Source organism: Peromyscus leucopus, chromosome 1 (assembly GCF_004664715.2).
Source record: "Peromyscus leucopus breed LL Stock chromosome 1, UCI_PerLeu_2.1, whole genome shotgun sequence".
Classification (NCBI taxonomy): Eukaryota; Metazoa; Chordata; class Mammalia; order Rodentia; family Cricetidae; genus Peromyscus; species Peromyscus leucopus.
Window position 1 is genome coordinate 17,680,955 of NC_051063.1, and position 18,057 is coordinate 17,699,011.

An 18,057-nucleotide genomic window follows, 5' to 3' on the forward strand; every position below is an offset into this window, starting at 1 on the left:
GAGCACAGGGACAGAGCATGGCGTTAGTGTGTGGGGGGGTGTGCTTCAGCAGCCTGTGCTATGGGGGCCCAGCCTGGGCTATGAGGGCCCAGCCTGTGCTATGGGGGCCCAGCCTGGGCTATGGGGGCCCAGCCTGGGCTATGGGGGTCCAGCCTGGGCTATGGGGGCCCAGCCTGGGCTATGGCCTGGGCTATTGGGGCCCAGGCAGCAGCTGATAGGAGTTCCCTAATCTCGCTCCCACGCACCCAGGTGCGTTCAGATCAAAGTCCAAGAGAACATTTTCAGTCACCTCCCTCCCCTTCCTCTGCCAGAGCTGGATGATTCTTCACAGGTTCTATAAACATAGCTGAGTTTGGGGTGTGTGAAAGTCTCTGGTAGCACCTCTGTGCTGAGTTTATTTCCCCCAGAAATAGTAGGTGCTGCTGACAGCAAGGATGAGCCAGATTCTTCTCAGAAATATCAGCTGATGATGCTGTGCCAATGACTAGAGACGGTCCTGGCCACCCAGCACTGAAGGGTTAATGTGGAGGGTCAGACATGCTGGAGGTGGTCACATCTCCTATTACCAGTTGCATTATTGACGAGGGCACCTAATACCACCAAAACTGTCCACCAAGCGGCACCGAGATCAGGAGTTCACCTCAGCTCACAAGTGGATGCTCCCAGGCCTGACCCGTTGCCCAAACAGGACTTGGAAGGATGGAGAACTTTTGGATGTACCAGTTTGAAGGACACGAAGAAGAGGTATGTGCCCCTGGGGCTGCACCAGGGCTTGCTGCCTGGCTTCAGTCCTCTGCTCCAGGCCCAGTTAGACTGTAAGCTGTGGTCTGCCTTTCCCTTGATAAGCAGGGAATAGGTGTGGAGAGGGCGCTACCCAGGGTAGAGGGGAATGAGCTTGCTAGTTAACGGTGGCTTAGAGAGCAGAGGCCGCTTTGCACTGAGCCAGGACCTGGGAAAGGTGTGCTTGTTGCTGTGTCTCCTCGTGAGTGCTGAATTGATTGTCTGTGTTCTGATGGATGAGTTGTCTGGACCCAGCATCCATCCCCATTCCAGGCAGTGGCATCTTTTGCTGCTGAGGGCTGGCACATATCAATGGCCTTTGGTGCCTTGGACACAAGTAACTGGCTGGCTGGAAAATGAGAACTGTGTCCCTGCATGGTGCTGGGCACACAGTAGGCCCTTTGAACATGGCAGCTGTTGCGTTTCCAGCAGATGTTGTACTACTATAAATTGTGAGTGTAGCTGTGTCTCCTCCTTCGTCTGTTCTGGTTTGAGACAGGATTTTCTATACCTATACCTTCCAGGCCAGCCTTGAACTCACCATATAGTCCAGGGCATTCTCAAACCCTCTGGCCTTCCTGTCTCAGCTTCTCAAGTGCCAGGATTACAGGTGTGTGCCACCACACCTGGCTTGGTTATGCTCAGTTCAGTTGCTTTTCTTAATATGAATTAAAAGTGCCTGGACTTGGCTCCCAGAGCCTAGGCAAGTGTCTGGGAAGGCATGAGGGGTCCATCAAGGAGCGAATAGACTGGAAAGGGAGGTGGACGAAAAGCTTTCTCAGTTGTCCAGTTTAATGCTTTTCAAATACATCAAGTGAGGCTATTTGGAGCTGGCTACCCTGTCAATGCATACAGCTTTATCAGGTGGGGTTGGTTTACCCTTACACTGATGGTTGCTTTATAATTAACTGGTTCATCTTTTGCCTTCAGAACTTGGCCCCAGAAGCTTAGAGCTCTTGTGAGGGTGCCCCACCCCTACCAAAAAAAAAAAAAAAAAAGGAATTTTTTGTGTTGCTCCCGTGGAATCACCCTCTGAGCTGAGCACTGCCAAGCACGGCTCCCTGGGGTCCTGGCAGCTGCCACACAGGTTTATGAGCTTAGGATGGGAGCTGAAGTTGTCTGTGGGAAAATAGAACAGAATGGTTAGAGTAGGTTAACTAGCAGTTCTCCCCAGATTTCCGCCAGTATTAATTGAATCCATTATGAATATGTATATAAAACACTTCATTAAGCCCAAGCTATTATCATCTTAATGGCATAATTATGCTCATTCAATGCCTCGACTGACTCTGCTACTTCACCACATTAAGGAAATACAAATGTGCATTGATAATATTGTTTGAATTATACTATAGAGTGGATAATTATGTACTTCTTAATCGGCTTCAAATTTCAGAAGCATGAACGTACACTGGAGAAACAAAATCTCATCATATATTTGTTTTTTTTTTAAATAATTCTAAAGTGGAATGAGGTTAATATAAAGCAACTCAGACAGGTGGGGAAACAGTATGTACTGATTCGGGGGAAGGAATAAGGCAGATAAGCCAGTAAGCTCAGCATAAACAGGAGTGCCATCTGGGAACACTGAGAGTCAGAAGCCCGCACAGTCTCAAAACAACGTTGTCTGAAGAACTAGGGCGTGTGCCATGGCCTGCCCTGTGTAGGGAGTACACCTCTGAAATCCCATGTAGAAAACTAGAGGAAGAGGATGTTGTTTGGGCTGGAAAGGATTGCATGACCAAGTGCTTGATTACAGTGTATGTGAAAGCACTTCCAGGAGTCCTGGAGCCTAGTGTTGTGTCCAGAGTACTGACCTCATCTTGCGGGAGTGCATGATATGCAGGCAAGGGTGACAGCCTCGTCCAGAATGACTGGAGAGCCGTGGGGACTGACAGCCATGTGTGTGCTCAGAACTTACCCTCTGATAGAAAACGCATTTTCATTTGCTTCTTCAAATGATACAAGATAGGTGACTGTGTATCTTCTATTCATCACACATAGTGAAACCCTGCTGTATATTTTATGAGGGCCTTTGTCTTAGGTACATGGAGAAGAAGAAACATGTAAATTAATTATAAACCCTGCCTTTGTTGTACTTATTAAAATATTATGCCAGAGTACTGTAGCTTTATAATATACAAGGGAGAAAGTCGAGCAGTACATGAATGTCACAGATGAAATGCCTCTTGCCTCAGAGGACTGGGAAGATGGCATAGGAGAGGAATGTTTAGATTGGCCTCTTGAGGCCCTTGCATGTGTGGAGTCCAGGCGAGGGGCAGAAGTAGAACCACGGAGCAGAAACACGCAGGGAACAGGACATGATTCTGCTCAGCTTAGTGAAAAGGAGAGCAGAATGGCAGTGCTGAAGGGGAACGGAGGAGTTAAAGCCGGACTTCAGGGTGCCTTAAAGACCGAGAGAGTCGGAACCTAGTCCCCAAGCAAAGGAGGTAGATTGAAGGCTTGAATTGAGACTGGTTGGCCCAGAGCTTTTTATGAAAAGAGAAAATAGGTCCCCGGGGAAGAAGGCTTGTGAGGTCTCAGTACTGTCTCATTTGGTATATTGGCTCCTCTGTCATGGGGGCAGGGGGACAGAAAGGAAACCCCGGATGTTTCTGTGAGTTGTTCTCTATAGGTGAAATTACTAAGTAACTCAACCCCAGGGGGATTTGGCCAAACTATATTTCAGTGTTTCTCCCTGCCCTTCACTGAGGTTCTTTGGAAGAGAGGCACCAGTGTTCCCTTGAACTCGAGGCTAGCCAGAGCTAGCTGAAGTCCTTCAGAGGTGTGGGGCAGGTGGGCGTGTCTTTGTAGGTCAATCCCTCCAATAGTATCAATTTCAACTTTCAGATCCTGAAGAGCTTTCGTGCATGGGAAGCCGTGGATATGCCGGACGTCATACACGCCATTGTAGATACCCTCCCCTAGCTGTAGCTACTAAGGAGCTATTTTTACCAATATGCTGTTAAAGTGTTGGAGCTTATGAATTAATGGAGTCTTGTGGTGTGGTTTTATGGAGCCCTTTGCTTGCTTTTTCACTTTATCTATGAATGAAATTTTAATGAGAAAACCAAATGTGATGAAGGGAGCCTCCTGTGGCCATGCTGGCCCTCTAAGCACTCTCTGAGAAAGAGAAAGAATGTGAGATTGGAACTGTGAAAGACTGCGGATAGTAGACGAGTGTTGTAGGTGCCCAGACAACTAGCGGCCTATCAGTGTGCACTCCGCCAGCCAGTCCTCATGTCGTCATCCTCAGGAGGTGGGTCACAACTGCCTTCCCCCTTTGTCAGGAAGGGTCAGACAGGACAGGCCACCTGCCCAGCCTCAGTGCTATGAGCAGGGAAGACTGAACTCAGGCACTAGTCTATTAGACAGCAGGGCTTGAGAATTTAACCGCTTTATCATCCTAAAACGTAAAATATGCTGCTTTGTGTTCAGCCACGATATAAATGAAAACAACCAAGTCATTTTCAAGGGGAAAATGTAAACTGTTGTTCCTATGATCACACTGATTTATAAAATGGACTCTTGGTGTTGCAAAGGCCCATCTCAGTAGCTTTGAAGACTCAACCTAATGTCGTGTGAGTTAACTGAGGTATGCTTTAACTGACCACAGACAGAACAGAGTTGGGGGTCCTGTGATAGGGAAGGAGCCTGTGTAGGCTCCGCTTCCTCTCGCTGGTGGGCTGTCTTCATCACAGCTGTCATCTCACATCAAAACTTCTCAGGGCATTGGTTTAAGGGGGATGCAATTCACTTTTTAAGAAAAGTCATTGAAGCACACAATCAAACAGCCTTCTTCATTCACGTGTGATTTCAACAGCCTCATCAGAAAAGATCTTTTAAACTATGGACATTTCAGTGACAGCATTTTCTTTTCTTTTTGGTTTTGAGACAGGTCCTGGAACTCAGAGCCCAGGCTGGCCTCAAACTCACAGAAATCGCCTGCCTCTGCCTCCCAAGTGCTGGAATTAAAGGCGTGTGCCACACCGCCCTTGTTCAGTGACAGCGTTTTTCTAAGGGTTCCCCTCCGTCATGTGACACTCCTGTTCTTTCAGGACCCTGCTATTGTCATCATCCTTCCCCTCCTGGGTTTGTCTTAGTGTGTTTGTGCTAAAAAAAAAAAAAAAATCAGCCGGGCGGTGGTGGTGCACACCTTTAATCCCAGGACTCGGAGCAGAGCCAGGCGGATCTCTGTGAGTTCAAGGCCAGCCTGGCTACAAGTGATTCCAGAAAGTGCAAAGCTACACAGAGAAACCCTGTCTCGAAAAACCAAAAAAAAAAAATCACAGACTGGGGTTTCTGAAGAATAGCTTATTTGCTTCATAGTTCTGGAGGCTAAGTCCTAGGGCACAGTTCCCTCATCTGCCAAGGGCCTGCGTGCCATGTGGGAGTGTGGTGGAAGGCAAGCATGCACAGAAGAAAAGAGTGGACTCTGTCCTGACTTGATTTCTGACGCTATGATAAACACCATGATCAAAAGTAACTTGGAGGATAGAGGGTTATTTTATCATACACTTCCAGTCACACTCCATCACTGAAAGAAGTCAGGGCCGAAACAGGAACTGAAGACATAGAAGAATGCTGCTTTACTTCTGCTCAGCTGGCCTTCATATACAGCCCAGAAGCCCCTGTCCAGGACTGCTACTATCCAAAGTGGGATGGAACTTCCTGCATCAATTAGCAATCAAGAAAGTGCCCCACAGGCCAGTCTAACTGAGGCAATCCTCCAGCTGATGGTCCCTCAGATAACTCTGGATATGCAAGCTGACAGCTAGAGCTAACTAGGAAACTCTCTTTCATAATTAACCCATGTCCAGGAGCAGCTGGAACATCTCAAAGAACTGATGAGATGTCATAAAGGTCTCACCCTCAACACTGGGAAGTTAGGGTTTAAGTTGCTGACATATGAATGTAGGGACACATTCAGTTTGTCACTGGGTAACACAGAGTCCCTTTTGCAAGTTTTTCAACTCATAATTTTTAAAGGGCTGTTTGGCCTATTGTTCAGGTGTATTACTAACTAGCTCTTACAACTTAAATTAACCCAATTCTATTACTCTATGTTTTGCCACGTTTTTCAAGGCTTTACCTGTGTTTTAATACATCTTGCTTCTCTGGCAGCTGGCTGTTGTCTCTTCTGACTCTGCCTTTCTTCTACCTGTATCTCTCCTTGGATTTCCTGCCTGGCTCTAACCTGTCTTGCCATAGGTCAAAGCAGCTTCTTTATTAGCCAATGGTAGCAATGCATAGTCATAGCGTATATAAAGACCATTCCACAGCAAAGTCTAACGTTTTTTACTAAAAGAACCATCATGTAACAGAAAAGATTTCTTTTTAAGTTAAAGAAACCTATAAAACTGTCATTCTTTAGGGAGGCAATCTTGCCTGTAATGGCCTCAACAAAACCCTTCCCTTTCATATGGTATTTTAAATCCTTAGGAGGGTGTCTTAGGGTCACTATTTCTGTGAAGACACACCATGACCACAGAAACTCTTAGAAAGAAAACATTTAATTGAGGCTGCAGCTTACAAGTCAGAGGCTCAGTCCATTATCATCATGATGGGGAGCATGGCAGCATGCAGGCAGATGTGGTGCTGGCTACATCTTGACCAGAAGGCAGCAAGAAGTGAACTGACTGTCACACTGAGGGAAGCCTGAGCAGAGAGACCTCAAAGCCCACCCACACAGTGACACACTTCCTCTAATAAGGCCACACCTCCTAATAGTGCCACTCCCTTTGGAAGCCATTTTCTTTCAAACCACAGAGGGGCAATCTTGATACTCTCTCTTCCTCAAAATTAAGTGTTACAGGGACAAAGGAAATTGGCTTCAAGGGGAGAGTTCTCTCCTCAATGGCCTTCAAGTCTGCTAATTTCTAACCAATTACCTCGCAAATCTTAACATTTTTTTCCATTCTAAATTCAAGTGAAAAGTATAGAGTAGAATTTTGGGAGTAACCAATCATATTCTTTAATTTTACAAAGATCTCCAAAGAAACATTGTTCATAGTCCTCCTCATCTGAGCAGTTATTTTTCCAAGCAAGGAATAGTGAGTGTCTTGGATGAGGCTGTTGTAGAATATTATTTTAAGGTGTGTTATTTTTGTTTATGTTGCATTTGTTTAACTCTGTGAAGCTGTGTTACTTTGCCTGTCTAAAACATCTGATGATTTAATAAAGAACTGAACGGCCAATAGCAAGCCAGGAGAAAGGATAGGCAGGGCTGGCAGGCAGAGAGAATAAATAGAAGGAGAAATCTGGGAGGAGGAAAAAGAAAGATCAAGGGGCAAGAGAAGGAGGAGGACACCAGGGGCCAGCCACCCAGTCATCCACAGAGTAAGAGTGAAAGTAAGATTTATAGAAGTAAGAGAAAGGTAAAAGCACAGAAGCAAAAGATAGATGGGATAATCTAAGAAAAGCTGGCTAGAAACAAGTCAAGCTAAGGCCGGGCATTTATAATTAAGAATAAGCCTGTGTATGTGATTTATTTGGGAGCTGGGTGACAGAGCCCTCAAAACAGCAAAAACAACCAATAACATGAGGCTTTCTGTTAGATGGAACCATCTTCTTGGGATCATCAGTATCTTACTCTTGTGTATTATTTATAAACTTGTTGAGCTTTTATATTTGTGTATCGTCATGGGTTACATTGTATTGATTTAATATATATACACAGTATGTGATAATCAAATTAGGATAATAAGTATTTGCATCTCTTCAGCTATTAATCATTAAATGTTGGGGACCTCATATTCTCCTAGTCATTGCATTATAGACTGTGTTAACCCATAGTTACCTCATACTCACCTAGTCTATGCATTATAGACTGTGTTAACCCATAGTTACCTCATATTCACCTAGTCTATGCATTATAGACTGTGTTAACCCATAGTTACCTCATACTCACCTAGTCTATGCATTATAGACTGTGTTAACCCATAGTTACCTAACTCTAGAAGAGTCAGCAGTGCTCTTATTGAAAACTTGTCACCTTTTCCCCCTGTCCTCTTGTAGCCAAAAATTCATTCTGTTCTTCTTAAGATTAATGTCATTAATTTCCACAGATGAGTTAAGAAGATGTGGTATTTATCTGTTTTACTTAACATAATGACCTCCAGTTCCATCCATGTTACATCCATGTTCTTTTTTAGGCTCAATATTATTCCACTGTATAAATACACCACATTTTCCTTATCTACTAAAGTACATCTGATTTGATCCTATGTTATATGTGTATGTTTACAGTTTTTATGTTCCTGTAAATTGAACTTTTTATCAATATAGGATGACAATATTTGTCTTTTTGCACTTCTTTAAATTCTGCTTTATCAGCTATCACTATAGTTACTCCTGTCATGTTTCAATGTATGTGATGTGTTATTTTCTAAGACTGCACTTTTAGTCTTATGATTCTTTATTGGAGAAGGAGTTTACTGTAGTTAGAATGTAGTCTTTCCTTTTTAACCCATTTACGCATGTTTTGATTGGTGAATATAATCAATCTACACTCAAGGTTGCTCCTGATAAGCATGAGCTTCCTGCAGTTTTGTTCATTGGACACTGCTCGCCTTGTTAATTTTGTTCCTCTTCGTATCATCATACCCTGCTGTCCTTCTGAGGTTTAGTTCTGTGTGACGCATCTGTCCTTCTAGTAATCTTTCTGTGTACTCAGGTGTCTCCATAGTAGTAACTACCCACTTGTGTGTACAGTAGAGTCCCGTGAGTTCCTCTTATCTCCCTGGTCTACAGAGCGATCAGTTTATCTGGGTAATGTCTCTGGGTGCAGTTCTTCGGGCAAGGGTTTCTCATCCTATTATTTTGGATGTATCAACCCATTCTCTTGTAAAGTCAGTGAGGTTTTTTTTTTTTTTTGAGACAACCTTCTGTGAGTCTGAAGGACAGTCTCTTACATATGACTCTTCTCTTGCTATTTTAAGATTCTTTGTTGTGTGCTCTTGTCATTGACTGTAACATGCTCTGAGGGAAGATCTGTTTTGATTGAATCAATTGTCCCTTGTGCTTCTAGAATCTAGATGTCCATATGTCTTTAAAGACCTGGGAACATTGGAGGAATTGTCCCATGAAAAATACTTTTCGGTGTCTTTCCCATTTTCTTTCTTCAGTTCTCTCAAAGCAAATGTGCTTTTGCTTAATGGTTTCTCATCATTTCCTAGAGGCTCTTCATTCTTTTACATTCTTTTTTTAAAGCGACTTTTGAAAAGAGCTGTTCTCAAATTCTGAAATTTCTTCTTCTGGCTGATATGGAAGCTTCCTTTGTATATTTCATGTCACCAGTTGAAGGTTTTACTTCCAAGCTTTCTTATTGGTTCTTTTTTTGTGTGTGTGATTTGTCTTTGGTGAACTTCTCATTAATATCCTGAGTTGTTTTTCCTTATTTCTTCAGACTGCTTATCTCTTTCATGTCTCTCTGGGTTTCCTTACGATTGTTGCTTAATTTCTTTTTCAGGCATTTCATTAGTTTCTTTCATGTAGATCTATTTCTGGATAGTTATTTTTTTTCCTTGCAGGTATCATGTTTCCATGTCTTGATGATGTCTGCACATCTGGTGTAACATTCTATTTCTTGCAATTTTATAAAGTGGCTCTGTAGGAAAGACATTTTTGTTTAGATGAGATGTAGGACACCAGCTGGATGGGTACTTTTGAGTTTGGCTAGAGTGGGTCCCAAAGCAATCTTGGTGGTTCCTTTGTCTTTGATTGATGTCAGCAGTGTCTGTGTCGTAGGGGTCCATGACACAGGCTTCTGTATGTGTCCTGGGACTCTACAGAGTTGACCTCTGAATACACAGAGGCTGCAGTGGCAGCTTCCATAGCTTCAGTGGTGTGGGATGTGGGGAGGGAAGGACCGTCTTGAGGTCCTCGGCATGGATTGCAGCAGCAGCAGTACAGCCCTCCCTGTTTAGCCACCCCACGTGAAGGAGACAGTTTCCAGGATTCTCAGGATATGCGTGGGAGATGCTGGGCCTGAACCATAGGATGGGACAGGACCTTCCTTGGCTCCACAGGATGAGCACATGGGTACTAGCATCTACGGCACACACACAAGCAACTTTCTAGCATTCATTTTGTGAATTGTCAAATCCACATTTGCTTCCTAGCCTTGTTTCCATTTGCCTAAGATTGAATACCCATGCAGCACCAGAGGGTATGAGACTCTGGCACAGGTATGCCATGACAATGGTTCCTTTTGCCTCTCATGTGTCATTGGCCAGATTTTGCCTCTGATGCATTCCTTAAAAGTGAAAGCTGTTATCTAATTTCTTTTTACTTTTCTAATTTCTTTCACCCAGGGAGAGGCATGCCAGGTTTTCTCTTTTGGGCCGCCATCCAGCTCCCAAATTATGACACAGAGACTTAATATTAGTTATGAATACTCAGCCTAGCTTAGGCTCCTTTCTGGCTAGCCCTTTTAATTTAACCTATTTCTCTTTATCTACCTTTTGCCTCAGGGCTTATTACCTTTCCTTCTGTATGTCCTCCCTTTCCTTCTGTATGTCCTCCCTTTCCTTCTGTATGCCCTACTCTGTGTCTGCTGGCTGGTGGGTGCCTGGCTGGCCCCAGGCATCTCCCTTTCTTTCTCCCTCATTCTCTCCTTTCCTTTTTCCTCTCATTCTTCATCAGCCTACATTTCTCCTCCTAGTTATTCTCTCTTCCTGCCAGCCATGCCTGTCCCTCTCCTGCCTAGCTAGTGGCTGTTCAGCTTTTTATTAGACCAATCAGGTGCCTTAGGCAGGCAAGGTGAAACAAATACAACACATCTTTACATAATTAAACAAAGGCAGCATAAACAAATGTAACACACCTTCACACAGTTAAAGTAATATTCTGCAGCATAAACAAATGTAACACACCTTCACACAGTTAAAGTAATATTCTGCAGCATAAACAAATGTAACACATCTTTGCCCAGTTAATAATATTCCAAAAAGGGAGTTTGAAGGTAACAGAAGATTTTGAAGCAGGCATTTAAATACCTTTGTTTCATTTTGGTAAGGGATAGATCTGTTTGAAGGTGTTTGTGCATGCTTGCCTTGGTCAGCAAGTGGAAATTTGTAGCTCTGTGTGTTAAAAGAACTTCACTAGAGCCCAAGTTAGAGCCCTTGCAGGAAAAATCGATTTCTAGAGCTCAAGATGAGCAATGAATGTTCTACACAGTGAAGCAGAGGGACACTACATCAGAGGCCGCCTCGCTACTGACGACCACTAAAAGAAATCATCCCAAGGAGGCAATGAGAGGTGTTACCACATACCTTCTTCCAGCACAGGTTGGAAGCGGTATAACCAGGGTACCACACTGAAGTCATCTGTCCAGGCCTCCCTTTCATAAGTCACTATCTACTTTGAAGACCTAAGCCTAGGCACCTGTATGATAATGTAGACAGATCCTATGTTAAGCTCTTAGATACTGTGGTGTTCTATTTACTTTTTTTTTTTTGTTTATTTGTTTATTTAATAAATGTTGATCATGATCTGTTGTTCAGGTCAGAGCTATTAAGCCATAGAGGTGTTGTGCACGCTTTATATAAGTTCTGTGTTTCAGGATACAGTCAGATTGGAGACATATACCTTTAAGACTAGGCTGTACATTCAACAGTGATGAGCAGTCATGTTTTGGGTTACAACAATGAAAGCAGAAAAATAAAAAAAAAACGAACGACAGGAGTAGTCTTTTCGCGAAGTGGAAGCAGAAGAAGGTGAGATTTAGCTTGAGCTCTGACCTCTCGACTTTCTCTTTTACATTGTTTCTGTGTTTCTTATTTAATAAGACGGTTGGTTACATCTACAGCATACACATAAAGAAGTTTTAATACAAACCACAGCACACTCCATAGGTGAGATATGAGCTATGATTGGCATGTAGGAAATCCCAGTGACGGGTGTGCTTCTGAACTGAACATTGAATGTGGGGCCAGGAGAGGAAGGGAAGCTATGGGTGTAGGAAACTCACCCAAGCCTGTGCATGGGCTGACGGCTACAGCACCAGGTGTCTGGGGAGAGGTGGGCCCCTAGTAAGGTCAATGTGGGAGCTGTAAAGCTTTTATCAGGGGAGTGACCAGCAGACCTGTGTTCTCCTCTTCCCCACCATTCCCTGTTGGGCACCCAGCACTAATCACACCTATCTTACTATGGGTCTGGGTTCCGTCTTCCACATCCCTGCCCACAGTCCAGATAGCCTGTCTTCCCACATCACTAAAGGACAGTCCAGTGCCCACAGGGTGGTAAGAAATCTATTTGTAGAATATTGGAGTGGAAAATAAAGAAATGGGAAATATGGGGCTGTCAGGTAGCTCTATATGAAGATGTCCATGACCCTGAAAGCATGCAGTTCAAGAAAACCCAATTGCAGCAGCTTCTCTAAGGCTCAGAGGGAACCCTAAAGTCATTGGGACAGAGACAATTACTTGGGGGGGGGGGAATCAAGACACAAATATCAAAAGAAGCCTTTTCAATGTGAAAACCTGGGAAAATTTAAGGCATTAAATTCTCATCTTTTCCCACATTAATTTTGAGTCGACCAAACAGTGCTAAATCTTATTGCAACCAGCAGCTCTCTTGGGCCATGACTGGAAAATGTTGGATACTTCTTTTGAAAGGCATGCAAGGCTGTTCTATTGTGGCCAGGGGCCATGGGGCCTGGGATACTTTGTATCTGCTGTCACCTTAGGCTTGCCCTCCTGCCTTGACTGTGGTGACAGATGTCTCCACATCACCATGTTAAGGGGCTCATGGGCCCTCACCTCCCTGCTTAGAACCAAGTGATAATATGCCCAGAGACAGGTTCGCATAGCTTCTTAGCTAAATAGTACATTTCACTGTGTCGTCTTTTGGTGTTCCCTGGATTTCTTGTAATTCAGACTTTTCGGAAAAGTCCTCCCCGCCACCCCCCAGTTTTCAATAATACCGACTGAGGTTCTCTTGTCTCTTAACCTGCCCTGTTCCCCCAGCACCACTTCACTGTTTGTGACACATTCTCCTTTCCTGTGCAAAGAGACCCTCCTGATGCCTTGTGCCCTAACTTCCCCCAAAGGGGCCAGCTGCAAAAGGTCAGGTTACATGGGTGTTCCTTCCCTCGGGTCAGGATGTTACCCTGGCTCTCATCCCACGCTGAGAGAACACGTCCTGTGTGGTTTCTCTCATGTTGCACGTGGGCTCTCGGATCTATCACCCACAGCTGGGAAGCACCCCACCTTTACACCCCAGTGCCGTCACTACAGAATTGGTAACCATCTCTGAGGCCCTCATCTCCCAAGATTTCAGGAGCACACAGAACTTTCTAGTATTGTGTGGGAATGATTCTGGGCCTGTATGTGTCCCATTGCTTGCTGACTTGGTCATTCATTTAGCGTGTACTTAGTGGGTACTTGCTGTGTTCTGCTAACAAACCATGGTTTCGTGTTCATGGCTTAGCACCTGCCCGTGCCCACCCACCAAGGCACCAGCACACTAACACGGGGACCATGCTCCCCAAACCTGTTTTTCTAAACCTTATTTTCAAGCCTGTCATGTGAAAAAGGATTTCTAAACTATGCTGATGTGGTCCAAAACAGTGTGGCTTGGATGTTGAAATGTCTCTGAATTTTCCGTGGCCTGTGAATTAAGAAAGACAACATGTAGACATCTGTGCTGACATGGAGAATGCAATGGGCAGTTGTAGTTCTGTTTTTCCACTCAGAGTGTCTTAGGAAGGTAACTTAAACATTGGCATTCTAAGTATTTGTAACTTTCACTAAGAAAAAAATAACATATTGTATTATAATACACCTTTACGTTTAATGCCTACTGAAAGTCCAAACTTTCTTTAAAATGTCAGCTTAACAGAAGAAAAGGTCCCAAAGCTGTAGAACTGCTTTGAGGAGATGGGGTTGAAAGCTCACATGGCCAGGTCTGCTTAGTGTGGTCGGCAGTCCTTGCCAAGGAAGCGTCTCCCACCACAGCGCCCCTCAGGGCAGTTCTGCTTTTATCCCACTTGGTATCCTGTCCCTCGGGTTCTCACTGTCTGTCCCTCTTGCTGTGTTCCAGTCTCCTTCTCCTGGCAGTTCCTCACCCCTGGGTGCTGAGTCATCAAGCATAGCCCTTCATCCCGGTGACCCCACGGAAGCCTCCACAAATAAAGAGGTAGGGCCCCATCTTCATCCCCGATGCCTGTTTTCCTTCACCCCGAGAATGCTTTGTTGTGTTCACCCCCGCCCACCCTGAGGAGATGTATTTCTTCTCGGCTATGTGAAGATTGTCACTGAAAGCCGTGGTTGATCTGTCCAGTTCGGTGGTCACTGGCCACAGGTGGCTGGTAGTTCCTGAATATGGGAATTCACATCCTCAGGCATACCACTCACGTTCCAGGTGTTCAGTGCTGTCTGTAGTTGGTTACAGAACTTTTGTACCACAGGAAGTTCTACAGGACACTGGCCCTCAAAAACTCTCTGCCAGCATCCTTTCCAGAACTTTCTGTGCCGAATGCCACCTCTACATTGTCAGGGGTACTCACCAGCCCCATGGAGCTCGTGGAACATGGCCAGTGGGACTGGAGAACTAAAATTCTTATTTTCACTATAGGCCAGAAGCTACTCAACAGGGAGGTTGTAAGGTGTCCCTTGGGGACAGGTTCTGTGTTTACCTCACTCATGGGGGACACACTGAACTCTGACAGAGCTCTTAAGTCACAAGATGTAGCTAAGATTTCTGGGGCCTGAAGAGGGCAGGTGTTTCTCCCTGAGTGGAGCCCCTGCCTCCTCTCACACCCAATGCTCTCTTAGCCCGAGGTGGTGGGCTGCCTAGTGCGTGTCCACACCACGTGACCATTTCCCTGCTGAGTGACTGTGTGGGCACGAGACGCTCCTTCATTGGCACAGAGATGTGGTGAAGAGGTACACCTCGTGCTCCCTCACTGTGCCGACAGTTTTATGTTAAATTCAACGAGGAAAAGAAAAGCAGTGTTTCACCTGAATAACAGATTGTTTCTACACTATATCCTCTTTATGAGAGGGAGGTATAGTTTTTAGTAAATGAAGTTTTTCTAGAACTATCTTTTCTTCTCCTCTGGTCTATTCAGACTCTGTCACTGGAATGTAAGTGACAGGATCATAGTTTCTGCTGGCCCCTTTTGCCATTACTTGATTCTTTTATTCAGAGCACATGATGGGTAAGAAGGAGTGATTGCTTACCAACAACAGTAACAGACATTAGCATTTATTAAGCATTTGTGGTATTTCAGGCACCAGGCTGAGCAAGTCCCAGGCTGAATCTCATGGGAGCCTTGTGGTGGTGCTGGGGGTGGGGGTGGATATCACTGTCCTCCTGTTAGTTCTGAAAGACAGAACCTGGGTACCTTAGGCTACACAGCTCACAGGTGGCCCGCCATGGTTTGAATCTGAAGTCCTGTCAGCCCAGGCTCTGAACCGCCAGGGTCTACTACACCTGATGTGGAAAGTGTGTGAGGTCACACTCCCAATTGTCATGCCTGTGGGCTCTGTACAGATTCATGTGACCCCTGACAAGCCTTGAAGTCTCAGCTTTAATTTCTCATGTTGCTGTGTAGCCCCGACTGCCCCGACTTGAACTCAATCCTCTTGCCTCTTCCTATCCAGTGCTGGAATGACAGCGGTTCCCTCCACATCCAGCCTAGCCCTTAATGTCTTAAATGAAACTTTCTTCATTCTTGCTAAGGGTCAACTGATTTTCATCTCAGTCCATGTGTGAGACGGCAGGTCTAATCGGGTATCTGAATATTAAGCCCTCAATTATGCATCAGCTGTAATAGGGAAGGTAGATAAGTTAGTCTCCCAGTCCCTGCAAGGCTTGGCACACGGCTCTGCATATCGTTAGAAATAATGATGAAAATCCTCATTGTATGCAATAGAGATGCTTTCATTTCACAAAAGTATTTTAAAGTATTACCCCAGAATGAAATAAATCTGATCATGAGCTAACAAATGGAGAGTAGTGAATATACCAACTGCCTACCATTGCTGCTCTAGAGTAATTCTTCTGTAGCTCTGCTAAAACAGATTTTAGCATTCAGAGAAGAGTCCTACTAGCCCAAGAAACCAAATCAGCTTCTTAAAGGTACCTGGAGACTAAGCCATTTTGATGATGCTGAGTGACTTCTCATTAGTGGTCCCACCCCACCCCCAAACACTGAGAGCAAGGGCAGGGAGATGGATGGGAAGTGGTCTTTGGCCCCTGTGAAGAAGCTAGCTGCTGCATAGCATGGGCTCTCCTCGCCATGCATTGCCTCATGTGCTGTGCAGTTTCCCACAATGCATCAGCAACCAGGAGCTTCAGTTCTTGGTACCCAAGAGACCTGATTTCTTTGACATAAGGTGTCATTTCATCCCAGTGAGCGCATTTGCAGGGAGCCTGCTGAAAGTTGCCATATGTGGTCTACCATGCAATTAGTGTGGAGTTCCTGTCACTGTCCTGAATGATGAGGTGCTCTGGTTTCCAACATAAAACAATTAGCATGCCAATGTCAGAATCCTCTGCATGTTAACAGAGTGACACCCTAGTCCTCACCCACAGCCCACTAATCTAGCCTTCAGGTACCCCAGAGTGTGACATCATCTAACAGATGGGTGTACTGAACAGATGTCCTTCTCCAAAAATCATGTTTAAATGGGCACATGCCCCCATGGTAAATTTTGGCCACGCAAACCTTACCTTTTGCCCATTTTAGGTGCTTACATTTGAACCCTAGGTGTCTTCTGATGCCCCCCATATTTCACCTTATAAGTTCGGATACCATTTAAAGCAGACATGAATTCTCTGCTCGTCTCTCATGGGGAGGAGCCATTTCCAGCATATGTGCTTATGGAAGAAGCCTATGGCAAGCTTTGCTCCTTAGCACGCTGGCATATAAACTTCCAGCCAGAATCTAGAATGTGTCCAGCTCACCCCATCCAATAGTGCTGTTGAGGCTGACACAAAGAAATGCCAGTGTTTTAAACCTAACCTTTCATTCTCACTTTAAAGAAATATAAATTCATGTTTACCGAATGGAATTTTTCAGCTTAAGTGAATCAGTGAGGGATTAAAAGGTGCGAGAGTTTATTTAATGGATACCCTTGTGTCAAAGATCTAAAGGAAACTCTCCGGGGACTCCTTACTCTCAGAGTATACAGCCATGCTATCGGTACATTTAGTAATCAATAGTTTTTTATGCTGAATACACTCTTAAAATGTACAGTCTAGTCTTTATTGCTGATTATACTTTTTTTTAAAGCTGACAAATACCTCTCTGAAATGTAGGGGGATTTTGATCACTTCAAACTTTAGTGGGAAATTCTGGCCTTTAGGTAACCTTAACAGGAAACGCATATATTTATCTACACTTCACTCTTTGTAAAGAAAAACGGTCGATAACTGGTTAACAAATGCCACTGATGATGCATTTCTTTTTTATGTTGCATGGACGCTTGTGCTAATGCATATTTCATCATGCTCTGCCCGTTTTGAAACCTCTTTGTCTTAATTACAGTCAAGAAAAAGCTTGGCTTCCTTCCCAACCTACGTTGAAGGTAAGAACTGACGAGAAACTACTGAGCACTGGGGTCACTCATGAATCTTTTAGCATTTGGAGGCACTGGATGGAAAACAGAATGGGGGAAAGATCACAACTGCTAACTCTGAGCATCTTAGACTAAAAGTATAATAACTGTGAATCCTTGGTTCTTGCCATAGACCAAGGGTAGAGACTAGGCCTAGCCAAGCGCTAACGCTACGCCCCAGGGTGTCGTGAAGGTCCTGACTAACTGCCCATTTCTGTGTTTTGACTACAGCCTTAGTTGTTGAAAGTGAGTAAGTTAAGTTTGTACCCTGGCCATCAGCTTCTCATGGGGAGCAACTCAAGGTGAACTAGACCATTAAAACAAAAATAAAAATCACTTCAGATTAGCCCTGCAAGAGGGAAAGTAAAGTGTTTCTACTTCAAGTTGTCTCATTTCTAGAACCTGGGCTTTCACAGTGGGTTATATTTTAGTCTCCTTGGAATTGTCACTCAAGTCAAAGAAAATACATATTTTACTTGCAATTAAAATGTCTGTCTTTAGTGACCCTGTTATATGTAACAGTTGCAAACATGCTTTAATTTGGGGTGTGGATTATAGGTGATTGTGGTTAGAATCGGATGTCCCTCTATTTAAAACAGAGATTTAATTTAGTGGACTGGTGTGTGAGAACAGAAAGATCTGATTTTCCTTGGGATTGATCTCAGTGTGAAGCATCATGATCTGTCCATTAGCAAGATTGGCAGCCTGG

The 18,057-nt window shown here is 44.4% G+C and overlaps 1 protein-coding gene across 4 annotated transcripts in view; it reads left to right on the plus strand.

Moving 5' to 3' along the window:
• The window catches only part of Apba1 (amyloid beta precursor protein binding family A member 1), a 210,200-nt gene that overhangs the window by 151,749 nt on the left and 40,394 nt on the right, over positions 1-18,057 (plus strand). For all 4 annotated transcript variants that reach the window (XM_028894003.2, XM_028894022.2, XM_028894027.2 and 1 more), the window contains exons 3-4: positions 13,825-13,920; positions 17,279-17,318. In XM_028894003.2, coding sequence (XP_028749836.1) covers positions 13,825-13,920; positions 17,279-17,318 — 136 coding nt within the window. The remainder of the gene's footprint in view (positions 1-13,824; positions 13,921-17,278; positions 17,319-18,057) is intronic.